This window comes from Anabrus simplex, chromosome 6 (assembly GCF_040414725.1).
Source record: "Anabrus simplex isolate iqAnaSimp1 chromosome 6, ASM4041472v1, whole genome shotgun sequence".
In the NCBI taxonomy this organism is placed as follows: Eukaryota; Metazoa; Arthropoda; class Insecta; order Orthoptera; family Tettigoniidae; genus Anabrus; species Anabrus simplex.
This window is the reverse complement of record NC_090270.1, coordinates 299,527,744-299,554,603: the sequence shown is the minus strand read 5'-3', so window position 1 is coordinate 299,554,603 and position 26,860 is coordinate 299,527,744. Positions and strand designations below refer to the sequence as shown.

Here is a 26,860-nt window from a genome sequence, read left to right as displayed (position 1 = left end):
CCAAGACTTCATCCATACCATTCAGCAACTTCTCAAGATCTTCTGCAGTCTCAGATAAAATAACAATATCATCGGCAAATCTCAAGGTTTTGATTTCCTCTCCTTGGACTGTGATTCCCTTTCCAAATTTCTCTTTGATTTCCTTTACTGCCTGTTCTATGTAAACATTGAAAAGGAGAGGGGACAAACTGCAGCCTTGCCTCACTCCTTTCTGGATTGCTGCTTCTTTTTCAAAGCCCTCGATTCTTATCACTGCAGACTGATTCTTATACAGATTGTAGATAATTCTTCGTTCTCGGTATCTGATCCCTAACATCTTCAGAATCATAAATAGCTACATTACATAGTTACATTTTAAAAAAATTACATCAGTGATGATATTATAGTCAATATTAAATTGCAAAGAAGTTTTCTAAATTTCTTTTTTGAGTGTAATTAGATAAAATGGAATTACATGAAGTGGTTCTGTGATGTTTTGCTTTACTTCAGCACTGGCAATTTGCTGTGCTTTGTACTATTTACAATCCAAACTCTTGGAAACTACTGTTGTAGGATTAGCAACAGACCAAACAGAAATATTTAATCTCAATATAATATTTTAAAAAGTACGAATAATACAGTATTTCACAAAGTTTAGTATATAAGTCGGATGAATATTTGACTGAGAGATAGGGAGTTCCATGGAACAAATTAGGAAGACAAATAAGGGCAAACCTTGAGGCAATTTATTTTTTTCTTCTCCTTTGAGTCCAACAATTTCCACACCTCTGTACTTGGGCTGGTGGGCATTATAGAAACATGGAAGTTTTAAAATTGAAAATTTTTTTTAGACAACATGTGCAACATCAGTGTTCATTATCTCACTGTACAGAGGTAGGACCAAGATACTTAGCAACAATATCTGACCACAATATGACGTCATCGAGTGACACAACAGCGCCATCATCTTCAGTTATTAAAAAATGAAATCTCCAGAGAAATGTGACATAAGTCATTACCGATGATTGCTGACATAAGTTTAGTTATACCTCTTTTCTCCATTTGAAACCACAATAAAATAACTTATACAGTATCATAATTTCCTATGAATATTTCACTATGCTTAATATTAACCTTGAGTTATATCACTATTCCCATGGCAAGATATGACATGAACCAATTGATTTTTATTTATTTATCCATTTATCCTCCAGGGCTGGTTCCCCACTCCATCCCCACCCCAGACTCAATGAGGGATCCCATCTCTACTGCCTCAAGGGCAGTGTCTTGGAGAGAACTGGGGACAAGGACCAGTGCCCCACCTAGGCGGCTTTACCGGCTATGCTGAGCAGGGACCTGGTAGGGGGATGGGAAGATTTGAAGGAATAGGGAAGGAAGCGGTAATTTAGGTACCATCTCAGCATTTGCCTGGAGCAGAAGTGAGAAACTATGGAAAACCACTTCAAGGATGGCTGAGGTGGGAATCGAACCCCCTCTACTCAGCTACCCCACCGAGGCTGAGTGGATTCCGTTCCACTCCTTGTACCACTTTTTGAATTTTGTAACAGAGCTGGGAATTGAACCCAGGCCTCCGGGAGTAGCAGCTAATCACACTAACCACTACACCACAGAGGTGGTTATGATCAAAACCAATTGAACCAGATAATAATCTGAATTTTGCCAAATATGGACTTACGTCATTCTTCTCTGGGACTCACGAAAAATCATCCTGCTGAGCACCTAACAATTAGTGTAGTTCTTGAGTCCAACATGGTAGCACGGTGTATGAGGTGTCAATTGATTAGTCTCAATGAATCCTACATTACATCACATTACAGCTGGTCCATAATGTTCTAGGTTCAACAGCCTAGCACAGTCAGAAATGGACATTTTTAAAACCATTTCATCCAAAAGTGAAATGCCCAATTCGGATTCTATCTGGCACTACTCTAGTAAAGAATGATGCCATAAGGAACTCTAGGAACAATATGAAAGAGAAGCTAGATATACCTTCTGCAGTTTGACATCAATGCAAGGTAATGACAAAGGAAAATTGGACAGTGAAAATAATCTAAAGGGAGGAACTGAACATTTATTAATCAGCGAGTGGTGAAGATAGGAAGTTTCTTGGTTATTTTTGACACACTTTAGTACAGTATTTGTATTATTTATAAAGAATTTAATATAGAGTCCATGGTTTCAATATAATGAATGAATGAATGAATGAATGAATGAATGAATGAATGAATGAATGAATGAATGAATGAATGAATGAATGAATGAATTGTTGAATCAATCAATCAATCAATCAATCAATCAATCAATCAATCAATCAATCAATCAATCAATCAATCAATCTGCACTTAGGGCTGTTGTCCAGGTGGCAGATTCCCTATCAATTGTTTACCTAGCATTTCTTAAGAGTTTTCAAGGAACTTTGAAATTTACTGAACATGGAATATTGAGAATATGGAGTCTGTACTTCTGTAATAAAAACCTCATTGTCTACAATGTATTTGTTGAAGAATTTTGCAAGAAATTCAGTCCCACATTGCCCCATCTCCTTTCAAACTTCAACAGCAATGTCATCAGGTCCAGTTGCTTCGCTGTTTTTCATTGCGCTGATGGCAACTGCAACTGCAACCTCAGCAGGTGTGATGGGTGGAATTGCACTCTGCACTGGAGTGGTTGTGGGGATAGTTGGACGTGGGAACTCCTCATTACAAATGACATTCAGGTGTTCATGCCAGTGACTAAACACTGGATTTCGAAGGATGACATGACCAATATCTTCAGTGACATGATGACGAGATCTGGTGATCCTATAGAAAGGACTGGCTCCTCCAGATTGATCTAATCATTCATAGAGGCCATGAAAGTAATTGTCTTTGATGGTTGCTGTTTGTTTGGTGTCAGATATGAGTTCCTTACAGTGGGCCAGATTGGTGTCAGTTCTTGTTCTTGGACTACACTGCATGCCGAACCTCATCATTCCAATGACAGACCTGTTTGTTCACAAACTGCTTTGCTGGTTTCTTACTTCTACCTTCGCACTCGATCGAATCTGTGAAGCGATCTTACCCCATTGTATCCTTCACAAAGTGGTCAGAATTAAGGACAGAACAGGTGATGTTCATTAGGACTGTTGCTTTGTCATGAAGCTTTAACCACTTGATTCATTCTATGGTGGTATAAGTTCGGACAGGTGGGCAAAAGTGAAGCTGACATTCAAGAACCAGGAGCGTATGCTGAGGAGGGATGTTGTCTGATGGTATCAGTTTACAGTCAATTACTAGCCACAGATCCCTCCTCTTTAGCATCCAGTAATCAATTTGTGACTTGCAATTTGCTATATGTGATAATGTGGGATAGGCGTTTCTTGAAAAATATATTTACTAATGCCAAGTTGCACTCCAAGGTGCGTTCATCAGGTTTGTTACGCATGCCAGACCTGAATCCACATGCACATGTTTGAAACCACCCCATGAGTAGCCAACATGGCTGTTGATGTCTCTACCGATTAACAAATGTTTGCTAGCTTCAATAGAGTGGATATATGACAACAGGTCAGACAAAAATCCATCTTGTTCCCTTACTGGGCATTATACCTGTGGTGCATTGCAAGAGACAGTGCATACTGTCATTTAACCAGCAACAATTTTGATACGAATCGAGCAATCAGATATATACCGTAGTTTATATGGTGATATCTCGTAATCTCTTGGTGACGGCAAATGCCACGTGATTTTTGAAAATTATTCTGCCATAATACAAGAGCTTGTATCCTTCACCAGCGTCACAGGGTTTCACACCTTTCCACTTTTCTACTGCATACAGGCAATGTCTACCCGTCGTAGTTCGAGTCATTCAGCTAACTTGCGGTTGCATCCAGACATTGTCCCAATGTTGACTGTCACAAATCGGGTAATATGGCCTCGCTTCTTTAACCTGCTCCAGCCTTGAGCAGGTAGCCCTTGTATATTTCTCACACTTATTGAGCACCATTGGATTTCTGACGGCTACAAAAATAACCTCAGCACTCCATGTCCTACAATGCTGGCATGTTAAAGTTCTCAGGTGGCACATTTGTTGTCTACTGGACAAAATTCATTAAAATGTCAGCTACAGCTAGCCACTAGAGTTTTAATTCACTATTGTGATCTGGCAGAATAAAATGGAATGTTGAAACTGACATGCAGGCAGAATAGATGGCATCATCTCAATATGCTGGTGCCTGGCGGCTAGCCCATCCAATTATTATTTCCCCTCATCATCATCATGGTATACCATCACTCATTTTTAGGCTATTGTTAAGACGGGGTCGTCACTCCCAAAGGCATTTTAGAGCTACTATCAGCAATTACTCAGGCTGCCCCTTATATGGGGAATACATGTGCCCTTGCAGCCGCCCGTAACATGGGAAACAAATGCTGCTGATGAATAGTGTACTCATACTATTCCCTAAGTACTGGGCTGCCTCTTCTGCAATCTCCACCATTCTGAAGTCCATCTTCCCCGCTGCAGATTCCGTTGAGGTCTTCACTCATTATCCTGAGCTGAGACCTTAACCAGATGTTACACACTGGGTCACTGTGCTCTGGGACTCACATAGGCAGGGGTACCACTCCCTCAGCAGGGCTGCCTCCAAAGAGGGTCCCTAGCTGCTACCGGGTTATTTTAATTACAGTGAAACCTCGTTACTGCGTTCCTCATTAACATGTTTTCCCGCTTAGCACATTGTAAATTCAAAGTGCCAATTCTCATCATATTAGATCTATATAAAAATAACTCGCGTATTGCATCAAGAATTTTTGTTATTACCGCTTAGTATGATCACATTCTTCCTAGCTCTGAAAATGTTATTTGTCATCCCTCATGAAAGAAACATAATTTCCAACTCAGGTAATAGCCATTGCCACAGTTGCATGATTACAGGAAAAGACCTTGAATTCCTGAACTTCACAGGATAAGTTTCACCTTCAGGGAGCAAGCTGTTAGCCTCAGAAATGTTCAGATTTACTTGCCGGTTAGCCCTGTTTGTGTGTGTATTTCGTATTCCATTCAGAAGTTAGAAATTTTTTTGGGGTTGAGTGGTGCAGTGAAATGCAGCGAATATTTGTCGCGTGATATAGTAGCCTATATCTGGATTAGGAACATAATCATGTGAAACTGAGTAGCGTGGTGCACATTTGTCTTGTGATAACCTAGTTACCTAGTTATGGATATGGAAAAAGTTGCAAAATTCCTTACTAATGAACACAAGATTAAAATCCTCTTTCATTTTCGGAAAGTGGACTGGCGTCCACATCTTTAATGAGCAGAGGTTACGAATGTTGAACTCACACTGTCAAGTTTCGTCTCGATCACTCAAGTTGGTCGAAGTTTTGTCGACTTCGAAATGGCAGTGAAAGTCATTCCAAACAGTCACACATGGTCGAGCATAACCTCCAATTCATTGTGTAAGAGTGAGACCAGAAAATAATGCTTAATAATCCACTGCTCCAAAATAAAAGGCTTCTAACAACATTTGTTTCAGAAAGAGTGTGATCTACAATGATACTTCCAATATTTTTATTGGCTCCGGTGCACGTGTTTTCATGTGTGTTGTCTGGTGTTTGTTACACTTTTCAGTACACTTGTTATTTTATAAGTGCCAGCGGAAAAGGTTTCCATATTTGTTCTCTCATGTTTTTTCACACCTTATACTTTCCTCTCATCTTTAGAAATTGTAGATATAATTTGCACCGTACCTGCGGATACACGATGTAAAATGCCATCAACAAATTATTAAACAAATTAATTTAAAACACCACCTAATCAATACTTTATTTCTTGCCTTTTGGCAGAATTATAAAAACATTGTCATATGACATATTTTGACCACTTAGTCGTCACCTTCAGCTGTCTTTAAATACCTTAGATTAACAATTTGATTAGTAAGTACATTAAAATCTTAAATTTCTTTCCCATGGGAACTTAAAGCTATTGCTTAAAGTGCCTGAAATTTGGGGGGTAGCGGGGCAAAGGTGGGGATAAGGGGGAGGATTTTAGTGATGTGGTGTGTAAAAAGGTACTTAAATTACAATTTGCATCTATGGTAATATTAAGAAACTTATTTTCTAATTGAACATATTTAAAAGCAAATTTAAAACATCTGTAATTAGGCACTTTTTGTATAAACACTAGGTGGCTTGATCTTGTTTATGTTAAAATCGATGTGTATAACAGTCTTCAAGTTTCTTATTGATTGTCTGTTGCATTGATTATCTTCCTTGAAAGTTGCTTTTTATTTTTCGTAACAGGTTGTGTTGAAATGTTAATTTACAATGGTCCTACGGTGACTTCTCTATTAAGTTGCATGAAATGCCGATTCTCAGATTTGGGCAGCTTGCCTCACGACCTTTCTGGAATGGTGTTTATACTCCACCGCCTTCGGACTGTTTTCGTGTACACGACCTAGTGTTATAGCGATGTGTCACAATATGGCAGTATAATGTATGTCAGAAAAAATCGTATCTAGTGTTTCCATATCCCTGTTGGATAGTTTTTATTCGTATATTCAGTAGTCCGTTTTCTCGCTTAACATGTTCAAATGTGCAGAAACGTCTTAATGAAGCTTACTGTATTTACTTCAAATTTGTTACTTGTGCTAATACCTCCATTTGTAAATAAAGTATACTGATTAACTAATTAATTGATTTACTTTCTGGTGTCTACAACCATTAGCACTTTCAAAATGTAAGATTAATTATATTTTGGGATTTCCCCAAACCCCCTCCTCCTGTCAAATTTTCATACCCACTAGGGCTGATGGTCTAAGTTCCACCCTCCCTTCGCCCCCAAACTGTTCCCTGCCGCTGACTATGTCCCACACTGATATTGTTCCATCAAATCCCAGTTTATTTGCTATATCCCTTTTCACTTTTGAGGAGGCCGCTGCCTGTCACATGGAAGTGGGAATCCCACAAGCAGTTAAATTCTAATCATTTAATTATTATTATTATTATTAACATTACTAGCCACACCAGTACTTTTTCATTTGTTCCGATTGTAATTTTCTCATTTCATCTGAAATTACTATAGCCCTTGTGCATTGGCTAGATTTTAATTTTTAACTAATTCATGTGGGAAACACAAACTAGCCAACCAGAAACATGATTAACATAAACATTCCATTTGTTAATACAAATAAGACAGTACATTACCGAGTGTTTTCTCTCTGGAAACTTTCTCAGTTTCAATACCCACAATCTCGATCAAAGCATCAGCTGCCTCATTCTTCTGTTTTAATTCAACTTCCTGGATAGCAAGTTTAGCTTTCAGATCATCAACCTGGAAGTAAATAAAAATTATTTTATTCATGTACTGTATATACATAGAAAGGAAGAGAAACAACAAAGTGCACAGTAGACTTCAAAGACAGGATGATTGGAATGGAGCTTAGAACCCAAAGAATTAACATGATGACTATTACATTTTTATTTATTGTCCACAGAACTTTGCAGTTATCAGAAGTCATCATGCTATACCCTATACACAACAAAAACATATATTCTAATTCATATACAATAAAATAAAAACATTCTGATTTTCTTATATTTAATTAACATCTTCCAAGACATTTGTCTGTCTAGAACAATGCCTAAGAATTTAGTAAATTCTGTCATTTAAAGGTATGTGCCATTTATCTGTACTTATGTCATCATTGTCATATCTTTTAAGTCAAAATTCATCACTAGAGCTCGGAAGTTAGGCAAAATACCTCTTTTATTTTGGTGTTTATATCGAAGTGTCAAATAGACACAAACATACTTCCGTACATTTGGGAATGGAAGGACCAGTTTTTATTTCACCTTTCTTGCCTGTTTTAGCTTCCAGTGCCTATTTGATAGTTTAGTGCTTTTTTTCTTCCTTGCCTCTTTTGAGTTGTTGTTGATATTTTCTACTGTTATTTATATATTAAAGTTAAACCGTGGAAAGAAAAGACAATATGATTCCAATGTACTATGTTAATAATAAAGAAGACAATTTTATTTTAACTTAAATAAAAAATACATTTGTATAAGTGATATTTTAATATTACAGAAGTCCCTGCTGAAAACTCACTCCATAAGCCAAATGGTCGAGAAGGTTGCCAGGTACCGTTTCTGCTACGTAAGATTAAGTGGTGGTAGTGTTAATTGTTTTAAGAGAAAGAACAACTTGGTAACCATCTTCTATTAACACTAATAATAAGGAAAATGGTAGAGGTCTGACACTTTGAATAATGAAGTTATTGGCAAAAGAAAGGAAAGGGCCATGAACGGCACGAAAATAATCAACTTCCTAAGGTCTTTGCTGGCAAGATGTAGTGTTTACAGTGCACTATGTCTGCTGGTATGGGCTAGAATAAAATTGTTACTTTCGTTGACCTGTCTCAGTCTTATACTTGGCTTTGACAATATGAAAGTGGCTGAGGTATGAGTGATGCTAGTAATGCCATTCCTTATGCAGCCAGTCCCTGCTGTGAATAGTGTGAAAATGTCACTCATTGGGTCGGTTGGTGCATGCATTTCAGTGGGCTTGGCAGACTGATGTGCAATAGCAACTTCTGGCTCAGTGAGGAAAGCAACGGGAAACTACCTCACTCCTCATTTTCCTAGTACGCCTCTTCAGTGACACCTAGGCTATCTATGACAGTTAATGGTGAACCTGTTGAGGATCCAACCAGCCTTCGGGCTGAATACCCAACATACATACATACAAGGTCCAGAAACCTGATACCGTTGGGGTAAGAGCGAGGAGACTGACACAAGTAAGTGAAAGCAACCCCAGGCTCAGCTAGGAGAACCATGGTCGCCAGCCCACACTTCCAAGTTGAGAGGCCCTAGTGCCCCTTTTAGTTGCCTCCTCTTACGACAGACAGGGGATACTGTTAACGTTATTCTATCATCCCCACCCACAGCGGGATGTAAGATTCAGTACTAAAACATGATGTAGATATGTGTTATGTAGCTTAAGTCATCTTTATAATTTTAGTGCCCATTTTTATCAATATAAATGCCTATTTTAATTATTTTACTGCCTATTCCCTAAATGTTAAGTGCTTATTTGCCTGCCTATTTTAGCAAAAATTAATGCCTGAACGTGCGAAAGATTGCGCACGCTCACATAACAGTGGCCCATTTATTGGTTAGAGTCAGTCGCCCAGTAGAGTGAGTCTTCCATATATAAGTGGGGCAAATTTGAACGTGCAATATTTACTATTTCTCTTGTATACAACCCATTTAAGTTAAATGTCTTATTGGTTGTTATGAATGCATTATGCCACATAGTAATGAAATAATTTATCTGGTAGTCTGGAAATAACATTACACCTTTCGACTCTGGTTGTAGCAATCAACATTATTATTTGTTCTTATACCGTATTCTGCTTCTAATGTAGTTTTCAAATATCACTAGTATAAACGTATAAAGTCTATGAAATTTAGTCACATTTCTAATAAGTACACAACTAGTTTGGTAGCTTACCTGTCTTCCATTACATTTAATTTGCACTGGATATTTCATACTACTACTCAATATTATTATGAGAAACTTAGAATTACTATTTTTGATGAATATTGTTTCGATTACTATTTTTGTTTTCAACACTGCTTAACACTAGATTAAGTTGTCTCATTAGTACAATTGTATTTGGTTGAAATAGTAGTATTATATTAACTTATGTCATAGTCCCCACACAAATTTTGATTTAGTGGCAATTTATTTATTTATTTATTTATTTATTTATTTATTTTTATTTTATTTATTTATTTGTCTTTAATAGTGGAAAAGTTAGGACTCATGTTCCTCTCTTACACTTAACCATGTCATTATACAGAAAAACTGTAGAGAATATTAAATATTTTAAAAGAAACTAATTTGTATCATAAATTCAAAATGAATACAACATCATAATTATACCAATATGAACATATCATTTGTCAAACTACTAAATGAAATTTAATGATAAATAAGTTTAAATTAATTTAAAGAAAAATTAACTAAATTATACACATATCCATACATCACCATTCACCCAACAAGATGCAGAGATACCTTCTGTAGGAAGACTTGAAAGACTCCAGTGAGTTACTACTTCGGATGTTATTTGGAACAGAGTTCCATAATCTACTTCCCGTCGCAATAAATGAGCGAGTATAGGCAGCTGACCTGCTAAAGGGAATGGCAAGTGTAGTAACAGAGCGTGTATTATGCTGGTGAAAAGAGGAAAGGTATGTAAAGTTTGATGACAGGTAAAGGGGAGTTCTCTCAGTTAGTGATCTGTACACCAACAGGGCTACATGAAGATTTCTGAGTTCTTCAAATATCAGGAGGGAAAGTTGCTTGTAATAAGGTGTGACATGAGCGTCGTAGCGTAATGAAAATATAAATCTGATGCAGGAATTCATGGTGCTTCGTATTTTTCTAATTTGTTCTTTCGAAGCATCTATGAATACAGCATCACAATAGCAGAATAAAGGTAGAACTAATGTTTTTATAAGCCTGACTTTCATATTTAACGGTAAAATGATATGGTGATATTTCAGAGGATGGAGTGAGGCATATACCCAGTTACAGATACGTGTGACATGTTCATTCCAATTTAGGTTTTCATTTATAACAACACCTAGATTATTTTCCGAGCTTTCATACGGAATTTTGGTACCAGATAGAGTGAGTGAAGGGACGTCTAAAGACTTTCCATACAATTTGTTTAGTCTGAAACAAGGGAATCATATATTCTGATCAAATTACAGTCGTATTAGAGTATATAACTCCAGGACACTATAATGAGAGCAGGCATGGCTTGTAGAGTGAGTCTTGGAGCCATAGGAACCAGTTTTTGCTATTCCAGACGTCATTCCCGCACATTACTTAGTGTTTGCACATTCATTCATTACTTTTCCTTTCTGTAGCTCCCTATTCCAATGCTGACCTGTCATCGTATTTATCCTAATATACCGTATTTATGCAAATAATCCCCGCACCCTAAGTTTAGGAAGGATCATTTTGAAAAAAAAAAATTAAATTAACAAAATTTCCTTCCATCGAAAGAGTAACGTAGGCATAAATAAACATTTCATATCACTCCAAAAGGTCCACGTGATCTTTATGCAAATATGAACATGTAAATTTACGGATATAGCTGCTTTGGTTGAGATGATAAAAATACGTTATCACTGCTATGAAATATATTTGCCATGAAAATTAGACAGCACGTTTCCTTACGTGATAGATATTTAATTAATCTCAACTTGCAATAGGCTCGATTCCCTGTAGATCAGAAGATTCGTTGTCTCTTGCATCACTAGAATCCTCTCCTAAATGACTTACAAATTCGTCACACTCGACGTCAAAAACACTTGTCACACGTGGTCTCTTTTTACTCAGATAGTAACACGACTATCTGTAGTATGATGTACTGTATTTAAGTGAAGATGTATATGAAGATAATAACAAACATCTAGCCCCATACTAAAGGAATTAACCAAACGTGTTAAAAATATCCATTCTTAGCTCAGAATAGAACCCAGTACCCATTAAACCAAATGCCATTAAGTTGACCATTCAGCCAAGGAGCCAGAGTAGGAGAAGTTTGGTCTATAAACAACACTTTACCTGTGCGGCTGTACTTTTTAGTTTCTTCAAGCCATTTTCAAGACGTTCTACTTTTCCATGCAGTTCAGCACTCTTCTGCTTCAATAGCTTTGTATACAGGTTAATCTGCTCCAAGTAAGACTTAGGTGTAGTGTAATTGTAGCGTCTCTCATTCTGAAGATATAGTCGTGACGTAGCATTCACTGATGTATGCACAAAGGACATAAAACGTGCTACAGATTCTCCCAAAGCACTCTGGAAAGAATAAAACTTTGTTTAGAAGTATACTGGGACTTACAGGTACACCAAGGTTCAAATTAATGGTGGGATATGCAAGGGAATTTTCCTTGCTCGCCAAAGAATTTCCCTGGCTCTTCAAAGATTTCCTTCCATCAGGAAAATTATTTACCTCATTTTATGAATAGCAAGAGGAGAATAGGTATAAGGTTATCTGCCTTTCACCACACTACAAGTAAAATGACCAAGAGATCTTTAGATCATTTCACAATTTAAGGGACTGGTTTCAACCCAACCAGCCTTATAATTCTAAAAACCGGCAAATTATACAATGTATATACAGTCATTAAAATCCCTTACAGTATGCATTATCACAAGACATAAAACACACATTAAAATATATAACAACAATATAAAAGACACTTGACACACCAGATGTGGAATTCAAATAACAGGTTTGGTGAACTGATCACTTCTAAACAAGTTCTGTTGGACTGGAAGTCTCAAATGTCACTCAGTGCACATTTATTCCTTGTGTGTCCCATTTGTTGATAGTACCAGTTAACACAACACAATGTTACCACTTTCATCGTCATCATCATCATAATCGATTTGCACTTCTACCGAGCCAGGTAGGGTTTTTGAAAACAAGTTTGTTCCAAAGTTGCCTATTCAAAAAGATTTTGTTGTCCATGACAGATTCCCAATTCCATCCTCTTCTCTCCAAGTCTTCCCTCAGTTGGTCCATCCATCATCTTGGTCTTCCAGCTGGTCTTCTACTGTTATTCTCTTTTCCAAATAAGCACTCGGTAATCTTGTGCTATTCATTTACCATGCCCAAACCATTTAAGTCTAGATGATGTAAGTCTTTCCTCCATCGATTCATTTAGACCTAGGTTAGACTGGATCTAATCATTTTTTATGTGACCTAGCCAGGTCCTTTGGAGGGAAGTTCTAAGAAATTTCATTTTGCAGGCTTGAATCCTACTACAATCCTTTGATGTTAGTGTGCAGGTTTCCAGAGAATATGTAAGGATGGGAATGAAATATGGCTTGTACAGGATCATTTTTGTTCTTTGTGGGACCTTCTCATCCCATAATAGGTGTCTAACGATACTGTAAAGGTTAGAGCCTTTGGACACTCTGTTTGTTATTTCTATCTCAGTTCTATTATTACTAGCCATTACGCTTCCTAAATATCTGAATTGGTGTACTGCTTCAACTTGGTAGTCCTGTAGATTTATGTTGCATTCTGTATTATGCCTGCTGATTTTCAATGCTACTGTTTATGATGGGTTCAATTTCATTCCATAATCATCAAATTTCTTACACTATGCATTCAGATTATTTTGCAATCTCTCCTCCATTTCATCCCATATTGCCACATCATCTGCAAACGCCTGAAGATCTTTATTTCGTTTTCTTTTTAGATCCTTTAAAATTGAATGTATTGAACCATTCAGAGTGACCATCTCCAATACTGACACAGCTTTTGCAATCAGTACATAGCATTTGGATCTTCCTAATAAGGTACTCCGGTACACCAAGTTTTCTAAGACTTTTCCAAATAGTTGATCTAGGAACATTTTCATACGCCTTTTCAAGGTCCATAAACACAATAATTAAGTCTTTTCCTCTTTTCCTGTGTTTCTCTGCCAACATCCTCAAAGAGAATATCAGATCTGTTGTGCTTCTTATATCTGTAAAGCCATGTTGTTACCTCTTCTAAGATAGGCTCTAGTATATCCCTTACCCTGGCTTCAATAATCTTCTCCGTAATTTTAAGGCCATGTGATAGGAACTATAGTCCCTTTTGTCCAATCTTCAGGTATTTCGTTTCCTTCCATATTGTTATGAGAACTCTATACAGCCACTGTATTCCTGGTGGACCAGCAGCTTTAATCATGTCAGCTGTAACTTCATCAGCTCCTGCTGACTTATCACTTAGAGAGCTTGCTCTACTTCTGTCCATGTAATTGGAGTATCTTCCTCTGGTGTTTTCTGTCCTACATCCTCAACGGAGATCTCTTTAGGGCCACTTAGGAGCTTGTCAAACTACCGTCCCATTGTACCCCTGATATTTTTCATACTGCAAATTACATTACCATCTGCTGTCTCCAGAGCTGTAATTGCTTCTTTATCTGATGTTTTACCTTTTACTAATCCATTTATCATTTTCATGTTCCTTTTACTGTCTTCTTCCAGTTTAGTTGTAAATTCTTCCCAACTTTTCTCTTTTTCTTCCCGTACAATTCTCTCAACTTCCAACTTCCTGTATCTATATTCTTTTGCCATCTCTTCCAATTTATTGTTGTCTATTCAGTCGCTGTTGATTCTTCTGTCATCCTTAGCCACATCAAGAGCTTAGCTTTATTCCTTTTCATTCTGGCTTCTTTCACTTCGTCATTCCACCAAGTTCTTTTCTCTCTAACACTTCCGCTTGTTTTTCCACATATTTTATCTGTGCTACCAACCAGCTGTATCTTGTTATCTTGTGGCTATCCCATTTCTGAAACCATGAGTTCTTCACCAGAAGTCGGTTTCGTGTACATAGATCAAGCAGAAGTTCACCCTCCTCATTTCCATTATCAAATCCATATGGCCCAATCATTCCTTCATAACCTGACCTATTAGTTCATACCTGGGAATTAAAATCCCTAATTATCACTATGTTCTCTTCATCAATGATGTCCTTTAGTTTTTCTAGGAAGCTTGCCTTTTGGTCAACGCTACAACGCTGCAGAGGAGCATAAACTTGGATCACAGTTTGGGTTTCTCCTTTTAGGCATATTTTAGCTTTGATTAATCTCTCACTGATGAATGAGATGTCTGTTATATTATCAATGTCTTTATGAGAGTATAAAACCAACTCCATTCCTCATCACTGCAGGATTACCAATCCAATAGAATTTATATCCATCCTCTAACATTCTTGAGCTGCAACCTTTCCATTTGGTTCCACTTAGCTCTAGGATGTGAATATGTCTACAGTTCGTTAAATCTGTGATTTTCTCGCATTTTCCTGTTGGATGATGTAGATATTGATTCCCATAGGGAACCTAAAATATTTGTCCTGAATGACTAAATTTATAATACCAATATAATGGTCCGTTATTGGACATTACAAATTTTCCAGCTAACTCATTCTTGGCTGCCTGCGTTTTGCCCTCGTGTGCTAAGTTAGGCTCGTCAGTTGGGACTTAGCACACCACCCAAGACGCAAGGCTAGTGCATACCGTGGAGGAAAAGGAAAGGAAACGTAAGTTATTTCATTCCCGCCGCGAGTGCAGCGGGCGGGCCATCAGCCGAACTAGCGGCTCTTGGGCCTTGCGAATGAGAAAGGGAGAGTGAGATTAACAAGATCTAGCGGGTATGTTATGCACATACGTAAAATAATATGTAGAATGTCCCTGCGTAGAAGGGTACAATTGAAACAGAAAATTGTGAAAGTCCTGCAGCATTGCTTACATTGCACTACTATAACGTAAAATAAACAGAATTGGCCTGCAGCTCTTCTTACGCTGCAATGTTAACTCTAGACATAACGAAAAAGGAGGAAATTAGAAGAGAGTGTTCAGTTGTCCTTCGGAGTACGTCGGCAGCAAGTGCGATAAAATCGCACAAAAGAAACCATAGAGACGTAGCGAGTAATAAACACTGAAAGAAAGAAATGCACGTGAAGGACACTTTATTGCACTTGGTAAAAACAATCATTGAGGGCGCTTGTGGCGCCGGGTCGTCGAGGGTGGACAAGAGGAGCAGGACCGCACCCAGGAGCATCGGGAAAACAAAACATGAGTGGACAATTTGCGGTTTGGTTGAAAGGTTTAGTAAGGAGTAGGAGGGTAATGTTGTAATAGGAGGTAGTAGAGGGTGGTTGTGATGTTAGTAATGGAGGTAGCGAGAAGACGAAGAAGGTCGAGGATCGGAAGGGGCGACAGGAAAGTTGGGGGTTGGGGAGCAGGTAGGTAAACCGATTGCGGGGGTGGGGTGGGTGGCGGGTCCGGTCGAGGGCGACGAGGAGAACTGATGGGTGGGGAGCACACAGTACGGGGTGGGGAGCGAGAATGTTCCACGCGGTAGTGCCGACGACGGATGCGGACGCCAGAGGTGATCAGTTTGTGGACGTCTTCATCTGACGGGAGTTGGAGGCGTACCATAAACGTTGGGCCAGCATTGTTGTAGATACGGAACACTCGAAGTGCCGGAACGCCTACCATGTGGAGTTCCCCCAATATGTCCTGTTCCGTGATGGTAGGGTCGATGCCACGAAGGACGCAGCTCGAAGATGGAGGCCGGTGAAGAACTGCGGCAGTGGCGGACTCTCCTTGGGAAGCTGGCTGCGCAGTGACGGTGGCAGCTGTGGTGGTGGTAGGGGGCTGTTGGGGACTGGGCAATGTGACGGATGGGGTGAGGGCAGGGGTGGACATGATGGGAGAGGGGTGACTAATTGTAGGAGGAAGAGTGGAAGTACTCGGGAGGGTAAGTGCAGAATGGGTGGAGGTGGTAGTTGTAGTGAGGGTGGTCGTTACAGAGGTGGGGAGCGGTGGGAAATGCTGAAGTGTGCGAGGGGGACATAGATAAACGCTGGGAGGTTCGCCGGGGTCAGAGCGCAACTGTTGAACGATGAACTCGGGAGTAGGAACCACCTTATAAAGCCGTCCATTGATGTTTACTCCACTGGTTTGAAGGGCTGCCGTGTCGACGTGATCAAAGAATTGCACCACGATCTGCGTTGACATGTCATTAGTGGTGCGATCATGTAGCCTCCTGACTGCACGGATGGGAAGAACGTTGAAAAGCTGATTTTCGTCGATAGCGGGGTCCACACCAAGAATAAGATGAAAAGTCATGGTGAATAGGGGAGGCGACAGCCAACGAGGCGTCTGCCCGTTTAGTTATGCTTGGGCCGACTGAGTGTGCGCAGAGAAGAGGGCCACCCAGCCGAAAAAAGTGTGGACATGTGAAGGATATGTTGATCGACGACCACCACCGTGGAGGCCACTGCATAGGCTATTTGAAGCCACCAGCAGTGCCAATGCACTATGAGAGCTATGTCTCATTTAAAAAAAATAGATGCCTGCCTGGCCATCAAATGATGTAGATATTGATTCCCATGGGGAACCTAAAATATTTGTCCTGAATGAGTAAATTTATAATACCAATATAATGGTCCGTTATTTGACATTATAAATTTTCCAGCTAACTCATTCTTGGCTGCCTGCGTTTTGCCCTCGTGTGCTAAGTTAGGCTCGTCAGTTGGGACTTAGCACACCACCCAAGACGCAAGGCTAGTGCATACCATGGAGGCATAACATAACATAACATAACATAACATAACATAACATAACATAACATAACATAACATAACATAACATAACATAACATAACATAACATAACATAACATAACATAACATAAACAAGTTATTTCATTCCTCTCCTCGAGCGAGGAGGGGCGGGCCATCAGCTCTACTTAGGAGCTCTTAGGCCGTAGAGCGAGAAAAATAGAAGGGGCAGAAACTTTAAAAGTTAGGTGTGTGTCGTACACACCAGAATATGAAAAAGTTATGGAATCTGGCGTAAGGGCACCATCACAACAAGCCAGGACCCAAGGCGAAGCCCCCCAAAGAACCCCGCGCAGGCAAACCCCCGTGAACACAAGAGGGAAAGGAGAGGAGAATTTGAATAAGAGTAACGTATCTCGGGCACGCATTACAGAAAGAGATTGTTACAGTGAATATGTACAATAGTAGTTACACTTCCGTCTCTAACATCACCACCACTCTTTATTACCTCCTGTCCCAATACTACCAACCTTCTCTTTACTTCCCTCCTACCTCAAACCCACATATCGTTCCATCTACTCTTATGTAAATGCTCTTATGTCAATACTCTTGTAATCTCTTGTACATAGTCCTTTCAACTTGCGCGCCCGAGATACACCTCCCTCCGCCCTCAATAAAGGTGATCCCAATGGGGGTTGGCCCCGGAGGGTGCGATGTGGACCCGCCCTGGGGGACCCCTTATCTGCTCGCGGCCCCCTACGCCCCTGCTACACTTTCTCCCACATGTATGTACTACACATACTTCTCAATTGTTAGGTTTCTCTGTAAATGCTTCTTTTTCTCTTGGCCGAAGAGCTGCTTAGTTCAGCTGATGGCCCGCCTCCCCATTTTGGGGAGGAATGAACCAACGTTTTGATGATGATGCCTCCACGGTATGCACTAGCCTTGCATCTTGGGTGGTGTGCTAAGTCCCAACTGACGAGCCTAACTTAGCACACGAGGGCGAAACGCAGGTAGCCAAGAATGAGTTAGCTGGAAAATTTATAATGTCCAATAACGGACCATTATATTGGTATTTTCCTGTTAGAGTCATAACATTTCAGGTTCCAATCTGAAGCTTGTTTCTATGATCGGTTCTTCTCGTGCATCTTGAATGAACGTCGGACACGACGTCATTAGTTCCAAGAGTACTTGAAATATTGTCGACATTCAGAATATGTTTCTTTTCAAGGCTTGTTTTAATTTTGAAAGCAACTGCATTGTGCTTCTGTACTGACTTGCTAGGCCTACAGTAATAGAGGATTTTCTTTCAAGGTGGTCTCCCTTAGCCTTTGGCAGTCCCCTGCCTCACTGCAAGGCAGCAGCTGATGAATTTATGTGTTATTTCCCACACAAAGGTTTCATCTTATCCAAGCTTCTAAGGGAAAACTCCTCTGCTTGCAGCTATTGGTTTTCCCTTAGTTTTTCTGGTTTGGTATCGGCCGTCAGACCCTCAGCCAGACAGTCACAGGTAGTATCGTCTACTGTCGCATACGGTAGCAGAATATATTCTGACACTTTATCTTCTTAAATTATGTTTAAAAATGTTGGCCAAAGTTATGTGGTTGATTGGAAGTCATCAGCAGTTACAAATTAAAACCATATAATATATGGGTAATATCGTATGACCAAGCTTCTTAAAAAAAAATTTTTGTAGGCCAACCAGTGGATTAAGCTCAAGAATATCCTCCTGACTGTGTCAATGTAGGAAAATATTTCAATGACTGCAAGGGAAGAGAGAAAAGAAAAACATGTTAAAAATTATAATAATGTGAAGGTAAACCATAAGAAGAAGGTGGATAATCTCCTACCTCTCTCTCTTTCTTAGCATTAATCCCGACTTGCAGGGTCTGCTGCTTTGCTACATCTCCTCCATTTCTGTCTGTCGTTGACATCTTCTGGTGTTAAGCCAACACTGTGCATGTCTGCCCTGATGTTGTCAGTCCATCTCTTTGCCGGTCTTCCTCGTGGTCTTGTTCCCTCTGGGTTGATGTGGAGCGCTGTTTTGGCAACTGAGTCGTCCTGTTTTCTCATGACGTGGCCGTACCAGCGGAGACGGGCTTCCCTCACTTTGTCTATGATGGGCGCGACACCAAACCTTTGCCGGACGTCCGTGTTCCTTATGTGGTCACATCGGGTCAGCCCCATGGACCATCGAAGCATCTTCATCTCCATGGTTGTCAACATTTGCTCCTGTTGTTTCGTCATGGGGCGACATTCAGTCCCATAGATCGCTGCTGGCCGTACCACACTCTTATAAACTTTTGCCTTTAGATATTGAGGCATCTTTTTATCACAGAGGACTCCAGTGACCTGTCTCCACTTGAGCCAAGCTGCATTTACCCTCATCCGAGTATCAGGAGTGGTGTCACAGTTTGAGGTGACGACGGATCCTAAGTACTTAAATTGCATGGTCTTCTGCAGGTCTTCCTCACTGATACTTATGGTACCTCTGGTTTGGGGGCCACATTCCAGGTATTCTGTCTTCTGGATATTGAGGTGCAGTCCATTTTCAGCCAGTCTGTCCTTCCACGTTTGAACCTGATGCTGGAGTTCAGGACGGGTTTCTTGTGCAAGTACCACATCATCGGCATAAAGAAGGGTCCAGGGATGTGAAGTCTGTATGTCAGCTGTTGCCGTATCCATGCAGAGGATGAATAGCAATGGTGAAAGGGCAGAACCTTGATGAACACCCACAGTGATATCGAAAGGCGGAGAGATTCCAGCAGGACTCCGGACAACACTAGTGGAATTGCGATACAGAAGTTGCACCCAGCTTACATACTCTTCAGGGACGCCATGACAGCGAAGAGCTCGCCAAATAAGTTCGTGTGGGATACGGTCAAAAGCCTTTTCTAGGTCTAGAAATGCCATGTGTACACTCTTCTGTCTCTCTCTGTGCTTTTCCATCAAGAGGCGTGTGGCATGGATTGCATCGATGGTACTGCATCCCTTAATAAATCCACACTGGTTTGGTGTTACAGAGACAATACATCTGAGTCTGCTGTCAAGTACACGTTCAAAGATCTTGAAAGTATGACAGAGGAGTCGTATAGGGCGGTAGGTCGAGCAATCACTCACATCTCCTTTTCCCTTCCAGATTGGAACTGTTGTGCTAGTTGTCCATGTGTGTGGAAGCTGTTTCTCGGCGATGATTCGGTTGAAGAGTGAGACAAGGAACTCTGAAGCAGGCTTTCCGAGCATTTTCCAGATTTCCGCTGGTAAGTCATCTGGACCAGTTGCTTTTCCATTTTTCATTTTGCTAATGGCAAGCATTACTTCCTGTTCCCTCAATAATCTCCTACCTATTCTCCTGAATATATGTCAATACAGATAAAACATGAACTTCTTAACTTATTATGGCAACTGTGTAAACATACATTTTTCCCTTGAATGAATTGCCTGCATAAAGAGATTCTGCACTGCACTCTAAATAATGTAGGCTAACAAGACTGTCTGCCCCAAGCAATGGGACTGAGACGCAACAACAGAAATAATGTTGCTAACATTTTACAAGGCCTTGTGTCCATAACTGTTCAGCTTAAACACCTGATGACAAACTTCTGGGAGGTAATAATTCCAATGCTGACTGATATTAAATAAAAGCAGCTGTTCTTGATTTATTTATATTTCACTAAATGATAAATTTTTATTTCTGAAAATATAGAAATTAATGTTCGAATGGTATCATTTTCCTTGAGCAGTTTCTCAGAAACCATTACTGCTCGGATTCCTTCCATTCCTTGACAGATCCTTAAGGCAATAGCGAAAATCACATAAAAATCAGTCTGTCCATGTTCAAAATAGATTCATTTCTGATAAAGAAGCATAAAGTAACAGAATTGGACGACTTACGGAAGACTTAAGCATCCAGTAATTGGCCTTTTCTCTCATCATATAGAAATTCCAGCAGTGGCAGGGACAAGTCCAAGTGAAAGCGAAGCATACAGTGAAAATTTCAAGATTCAGTGCGATACTCTACTTAGGAGACATATAGACGAAGCGAGAATTCAAAAATCAAAAGAAAATTGCCCTTGGCCTTCTTCAAACAGTAAAATATGTTTATACTGCTCAGAAAATGAAAATCGTGGTGCTATTATAGACAGTAAATTCTGTACTGAGGTAGCTTTTATCAAATGATTGAAGGCGATGAGACTCACTGATATTATTACATTTATGTTTATTTCTATCATCATCATCATCATCATCACAGAACTCCTCCAGTGTGCCGGGTAGGGTGGTTTTGAACGAGTCTTCACCATCGTTGTCTGTCCAGAAATGTCTTCTCTCTAACTACTGACTTTCAGTTCCCTCCTCTTTGCTCCACATTGTCTCTTCCTATCTCTTCCTACAGGCCTTCTTCCTTCAACTCTTCTTTCTAGGCATGCATGTAGTGTTCTTGTGCCAGGCATTCACTTTACATGTCCATACCATGTTAGTCTCGAAGTCCCTAGCTTCTCTTCAATGGGGTCCACTTGCAGTTCCATTCTGATGTCATCGCTCCTAACATGGTCTTCACATGTTTTCTATATGAGAATAAATCTAATAATGTCTGTATATTGTAAGAAACATTTGATTTGAACCATGGGGACAATAAGAAGGGAAGCAGGTAATGTTCAGTAGATTCAGTTCTGAGAGTATTTATTTCAAGTAAGATTTGTCCCAAGATATTTCTACACTCATTTCTAGCAACAGAAAAGATACAGTATATTATTTCTTTGAAGGTCCTAAATATAATACTATTAAGAGTGGAAAATGGAGAAAGTAGCTACCCAACAAGTTTACAGAGTGGCCAAACATGGAGTAATATCCAAAGTGACCAGTATTCATCAGATCACACAAGCATTCAGATTCATTGCCAGCCATCGTTGAACTGGTTATGCATGGTTCCTCCAGTTCAGCTTTGGGCAAATGCTGGAAACGAATTTTTTCAAAGACAAAGTTGCTTTTTTCGCAAAACAACCATTCCACTTTGCCATAAGAAAGTGTTCTTTTAACCTATTAGATTAAAGAGCCCATCCATTTCAAGTGGCAGTGTATGAAGATGAGGAGAGAGTCCTTGTCTCTTTTTGTGTTTTCATGCTTGTCTGTGTCTCCTATCTCAGTAGTTATTCCCTCTTCTCACACTGATATTCACTGTAAATAACAGGAAGGACAAACAAGTGCAAATTAAGCCTAACCTTTCTATATATGGCTTGGTCTATCATTATGTTTATCTTATGATGTGTTCCTTTTCAGGTCCCTATCTCTCTATAAAAGATTTTTGTTTTGTTTTGTTTGCCAAGTCATTTTATTCTTATTCTGAGAACACCCATATCTAACATGGAACATGACTTAACACCTTCACTCCCATAGAGGAGTATGGTTGTTTAAGCGTGCCATCTTCTGTGGCCCGTAGACGAGTGAAGTTGTTCAATGCTTGATGAATATTGAATTTTCACAACCGCATTGTAATCGAAACAGACTTTCGCAAAATCGGGAGGTTGTGGGTTCGGATCCCACTGGTGTCCGGCAGGCCATTTTTGTTCTGTACTTAACATCTCTTCAACACGTACTACATGTACGTGACACGACCTAATACGTTGAAAGTCTGTTTTGATTGTTCAGTGCTTGTTTATATAGTGCACTCTGATATAGTTGTGTTATCAGATACCAGAAGAGTTCTAAGTTAGTTTTTCTTCTAGTAGATGACTTGAGTGTCCTCTTTTCTCAACACTGTAAACCCTCCCTTTATTTTACTTGCTGGTTACAAGCCAATTTGGCACTTCTCAACTCGAGTGAAATAGCAAGTGACGGTGGTTGTGTAGCAGACGAAGCTTCAAACGTGAGTAAACTTTATAGTAATAGAGTGATTCTATTATCATGAGAGTAAATGCAGTGTACAAGTGGGGAGTGGCAACTCTGAAACATTAGTAAAAAACAGTCTCAAGCAAGGAAGTGCACTGTTGCCATTATTGTTTATTATATTGATGGATGGAATCATAAAATGTGTAAAACAGAGTATCAGTAGTGATGAAGTGAATGCTTTGGTATTTGCAGATGATGTGGTGATTTGGGGAAGGGGAGAAAAGGAAGTACAAAGGAGACTGAAGGAGTTTGGAATGGTAATTAGTAAAAAGAAAAAGATAAGCCAAGTTAACATAGATGGAGAACAGTTAGAGAACATAGAACAGTTTATATATCTGGGTAGCATTATTAATAGAAGTAATGAAATCAACTCTGAAATTAATAACAGACTAAGTAAAGGTACAACATTTTATCATCAAGTCAGAGAGCTTTTATGGAATGACAAAATACCCAAGAGAACAAAGTTAACATTATATAAACAGTACTTCATACCAATTGCAACATACAGACTAGAAATGCTGGTAACTAATAAGAGACAAGATAGTAATATCCAAGCAGCAGAAATGAAATTTTTAAGAACAATTGTTAAAAGACAAGAAGAGATAGAATTCAAAATATTAAAATCTAAAATCAGAGAAGAGCTAAATATAGAACCGTTAGTACAGAACATACAGAAAGCAAGACTGAGATGGTTTGGGCATGTAAAAAGAATGGGAAAGGAACGGGTAGCAAGTAGAGAATTGGAAGGAGAAGTTAAGGGAAAGAGACCAGTTGGAAGACCGAGAAGAAGGTGGAGGGATTTTGAAGGACATAGAGAAGCTGGATTTTATGTGGTGGAAGTAATGGAGCAGGAAAAGTGGAAGGACAGAAAGGAGGGGAAGAGGCTTGTTAACCACACCTAGGTGACTGGAGTGGGACATTGATGATGATGATGATGATGATGATGATGATGATGATGATGATGATGATGATGAGAGTGATTCCAGAAGAAGAAATATGTGATATTTTACACAATAACGATTCAGGTGATAACCTAATAGCTTCATATAGCAAACATGTGTGTGCACAGTAAAAGCACTGGAAGGGTGAATAGTAATCTGGACAGGAACAATGACCCCAAGTCTCCTTTCTATCATCCATTAGCTAAAATATTTGATGTATGTACAGGTGTAAATCAAAAAAAGTTAGGAAAATGATGTTATGCCTGTTGTAAATATTTTTTTCTATCGTCAACGGCCGCTACTCGTTTCTGAGAATACATTTTTCTTCTGCAGTTCCTCTTAAAGTCTGTTGGCTCTGTGGAGATGTCGCTGATGACTGATCAAGCCAATCTTTGCATGAAATATGCGGCCACACAAGTCACATCTAAAGGTGGGTGGAGGACGTGGTTAGATCTGACGTAGTTTCCGCTTTTCATGTGTTTCAATTTCTTGTCTGCGCCCTGCCTGCTCAAAAAGTGAGACGCCTTCTGCAGTAGTTTTCCGCCAGAGAACACGGTTTTGTGCAGTTGTTGCCCAGCTGTTAGCATTTATGTTGTGCTATTCATAGTCTTCATAAGCTGGTCTTTATAACAAAAGGAACACCTTGAGGCCTTTTGCCATGACCAGTCTCACCGTAGAGAAGTTGTTTAGGCAGTCTGCTATCATTCATACGCTGGATGTGACCAATCCATCTAAGCCGATGAGTGATGATGAAGGCTTCTATGCTGTTCATAGTTATGACTACAGCTCGGTACACCATTAATTTAGTACACAATTTGAGATCCTTATTCAAGAAAACTCGGTGTGAGAGGTGGCCATAAGCTGCATGGACAGAGTGTATTCTATTTCCCACATCCTTTTCTGAGTTGCAGTGTGTAGTTAGAATACTACCAAGGTAGGTGAATTGGTCTACTCGTTCAAGAGGTGTTCCTGCTATGGTGACATTTAGTTCAGGAACAGTATCACCTGGTGCTGGCTGCGCAAGTACTTTAGTCTTATGCGTGTTGATGGTCAGACCAAATCATTCATAAGCTTCCTTAAAACAGTTGATGGATGTTTGAAGCTCCTTAGGTGTACTGGCAGGTGTTGCATTGTCATCAGCATATTGAAGCTCCATTATCCGAGTATTATGAGTCAATCTCTGAGAACAGAGCCTGGTGTGGTTGAACAGTCCACCATCATAACGAAACTAAATTTCCACACCCACATGGTCGATAGTAGAAGTCTCGTGAAGCTTGGCTGCCAAGTACGGGGCAAAAAGAGTGGGGGCAAGCACGCAGCCTTGCTTAAGCCCATTTGTGATAAGAAATTCTTCTGATAGCTCATTCTGGTGAAGACCTTGTCCAACCATTCCATTATGAAAAGCCTGGATTAAGCCTACAAAATGGTCAGGACAGCCAAAGCACCATAATACCATCCACATAGCTTCTCTAGGAACAGAATCAAATGCTTTTTCTAGATCATAATGATCTATAATGATTTCTTTAATATGCATTAATGTAGAACTCAGCAGTCAAGCAGATGCCTTTTTAAAACGAAATAACAATATAGAAAGGACAGGGAAGAGAACTACCTATGTAAATCTTTAATGGCTGGCAACCACATATTACTTAATTGATAGCCAGTGTCCCTGTTGAAATTATTAGGATTTTTGTGTATTTCCACAGCTTCCCGTATAATCCTAGACTTGTAGAGCTCAAACATCTTGGAACATGACATCATGACTCAACGATAGGGCATGCTCAGCGTTTGCTGACTTGCTTGGCTGGTTGAATGGATATTTCTTTGGTGTTTCTTAATGCCAGTCCCAATGGACTGGTATGTTTGGCCAATATATACTTTGCCGCAAGTACAGGGAATTTTGTACATCCCAGGGTGTAATGTGGGGACAATTTATCCTTGTGTTTAAACTATGAGCAGCTACAAATGTATTTCCTAATAAGAAATCATATAGTATTGAATGAAATGGACCATCTGGTTATGTTAGTATCTTAAACATAATTAATAATAACAAAGTTCCTACCGGTAGAACGTCAATCTCCTCCAAGAACCTTGTGGCTACTGATATAAGAGCTTCTTGAGGCCACTCATGAAACCAATTGATAACAGTAGAGTTGATTATAGCTGGGAACTTGCGAGCACGAACACGTAACGTGGAACCAACAGGTGAGAAACACAGAACCACTTTCAACTGACGTCGCACTCTGTCAATGAAGAACTTCCAGCAGTTCTCACGGGTGTCAAGTTGACCAGCACCTTTCACCTAAAATGAAGAAAAAATGTAGTGTTATAAACCGACCAACCAACCAACCAACCAACCACCCACAACTGATCTGCATTTAGGGCAGTCGTCCAGGTGGCAGATTCTTTATCCCTTTCAGACCGTGTACGCACAATTGTGCGGGTTCGTATTTTCTTTATCCCTGACCGTATTTGATGTTTTTTCGGCACTAGACCGGACTGCAGTGATTGTGCGGGACACGTGGCGTGTAGTTCAATTGTTTTTAGTATGCTCTTGACCGCCAGGGCAAAGGAAGAAGAGTTTAAAAAGCAGAGCTGATCGGCGAGATGGTGGGTAGCAGCAGTAGTGCCAAAAGTAAGTATTTATTTATTGCGTTTATATTAATCTAAAAGCTTTACTGAACACCGGAATATATTCAATAAAGTGTGTACATTGGTTCATGAACGTAAATTTTGAAGATACATCATCGTATGTGATACAACGAGGTTTTGAATTTTGATATGCACAATTGTGTAGGTCCTTTTTTTTTGGATGTTAGTTTTTACTTTGTAAAATAAACTATCAATATGTGTATTGAGGAGCATTTTAGTCAGTTTTTGACATACATACCTCCAGTTTTCTTTCAGGT

At 39.7% G+C, this 26,860-nt stretch overlaps 1 protein-coding gene across 1 annotated transcript in view; it reads right to left on the bottom strand.

Moving 5' to 3' along the window:
- Positions 1 to 26,860, bottom strand: part of Dhc93AB (Dynein heavy chain at 93AB) — a 780,004-nt gene that overhangs the window by 148,251 nt on the left and 604,893 nt on the right. The window contains exons 55-57 of the mRNA XM_068228295.1: positions 26,014 to 26,253; positions 11,623 to 11,856; positions 7,185 to 7,311 (exon numbers count right to left, since the gene is read on the bottom strand). Coding sequence (XP_068084396.1) covers positions 7,185 to 7,311; positions 11,623 to 11,856; positions 26,014 to 26,253 — 601 coding nt within the window. The remainder of the gene's footprint in view (positions 1 to 7,184; positions 7,312 to 11,622; positions 11,857 to 26,013; positions 26,254 to 26,860) is intronic.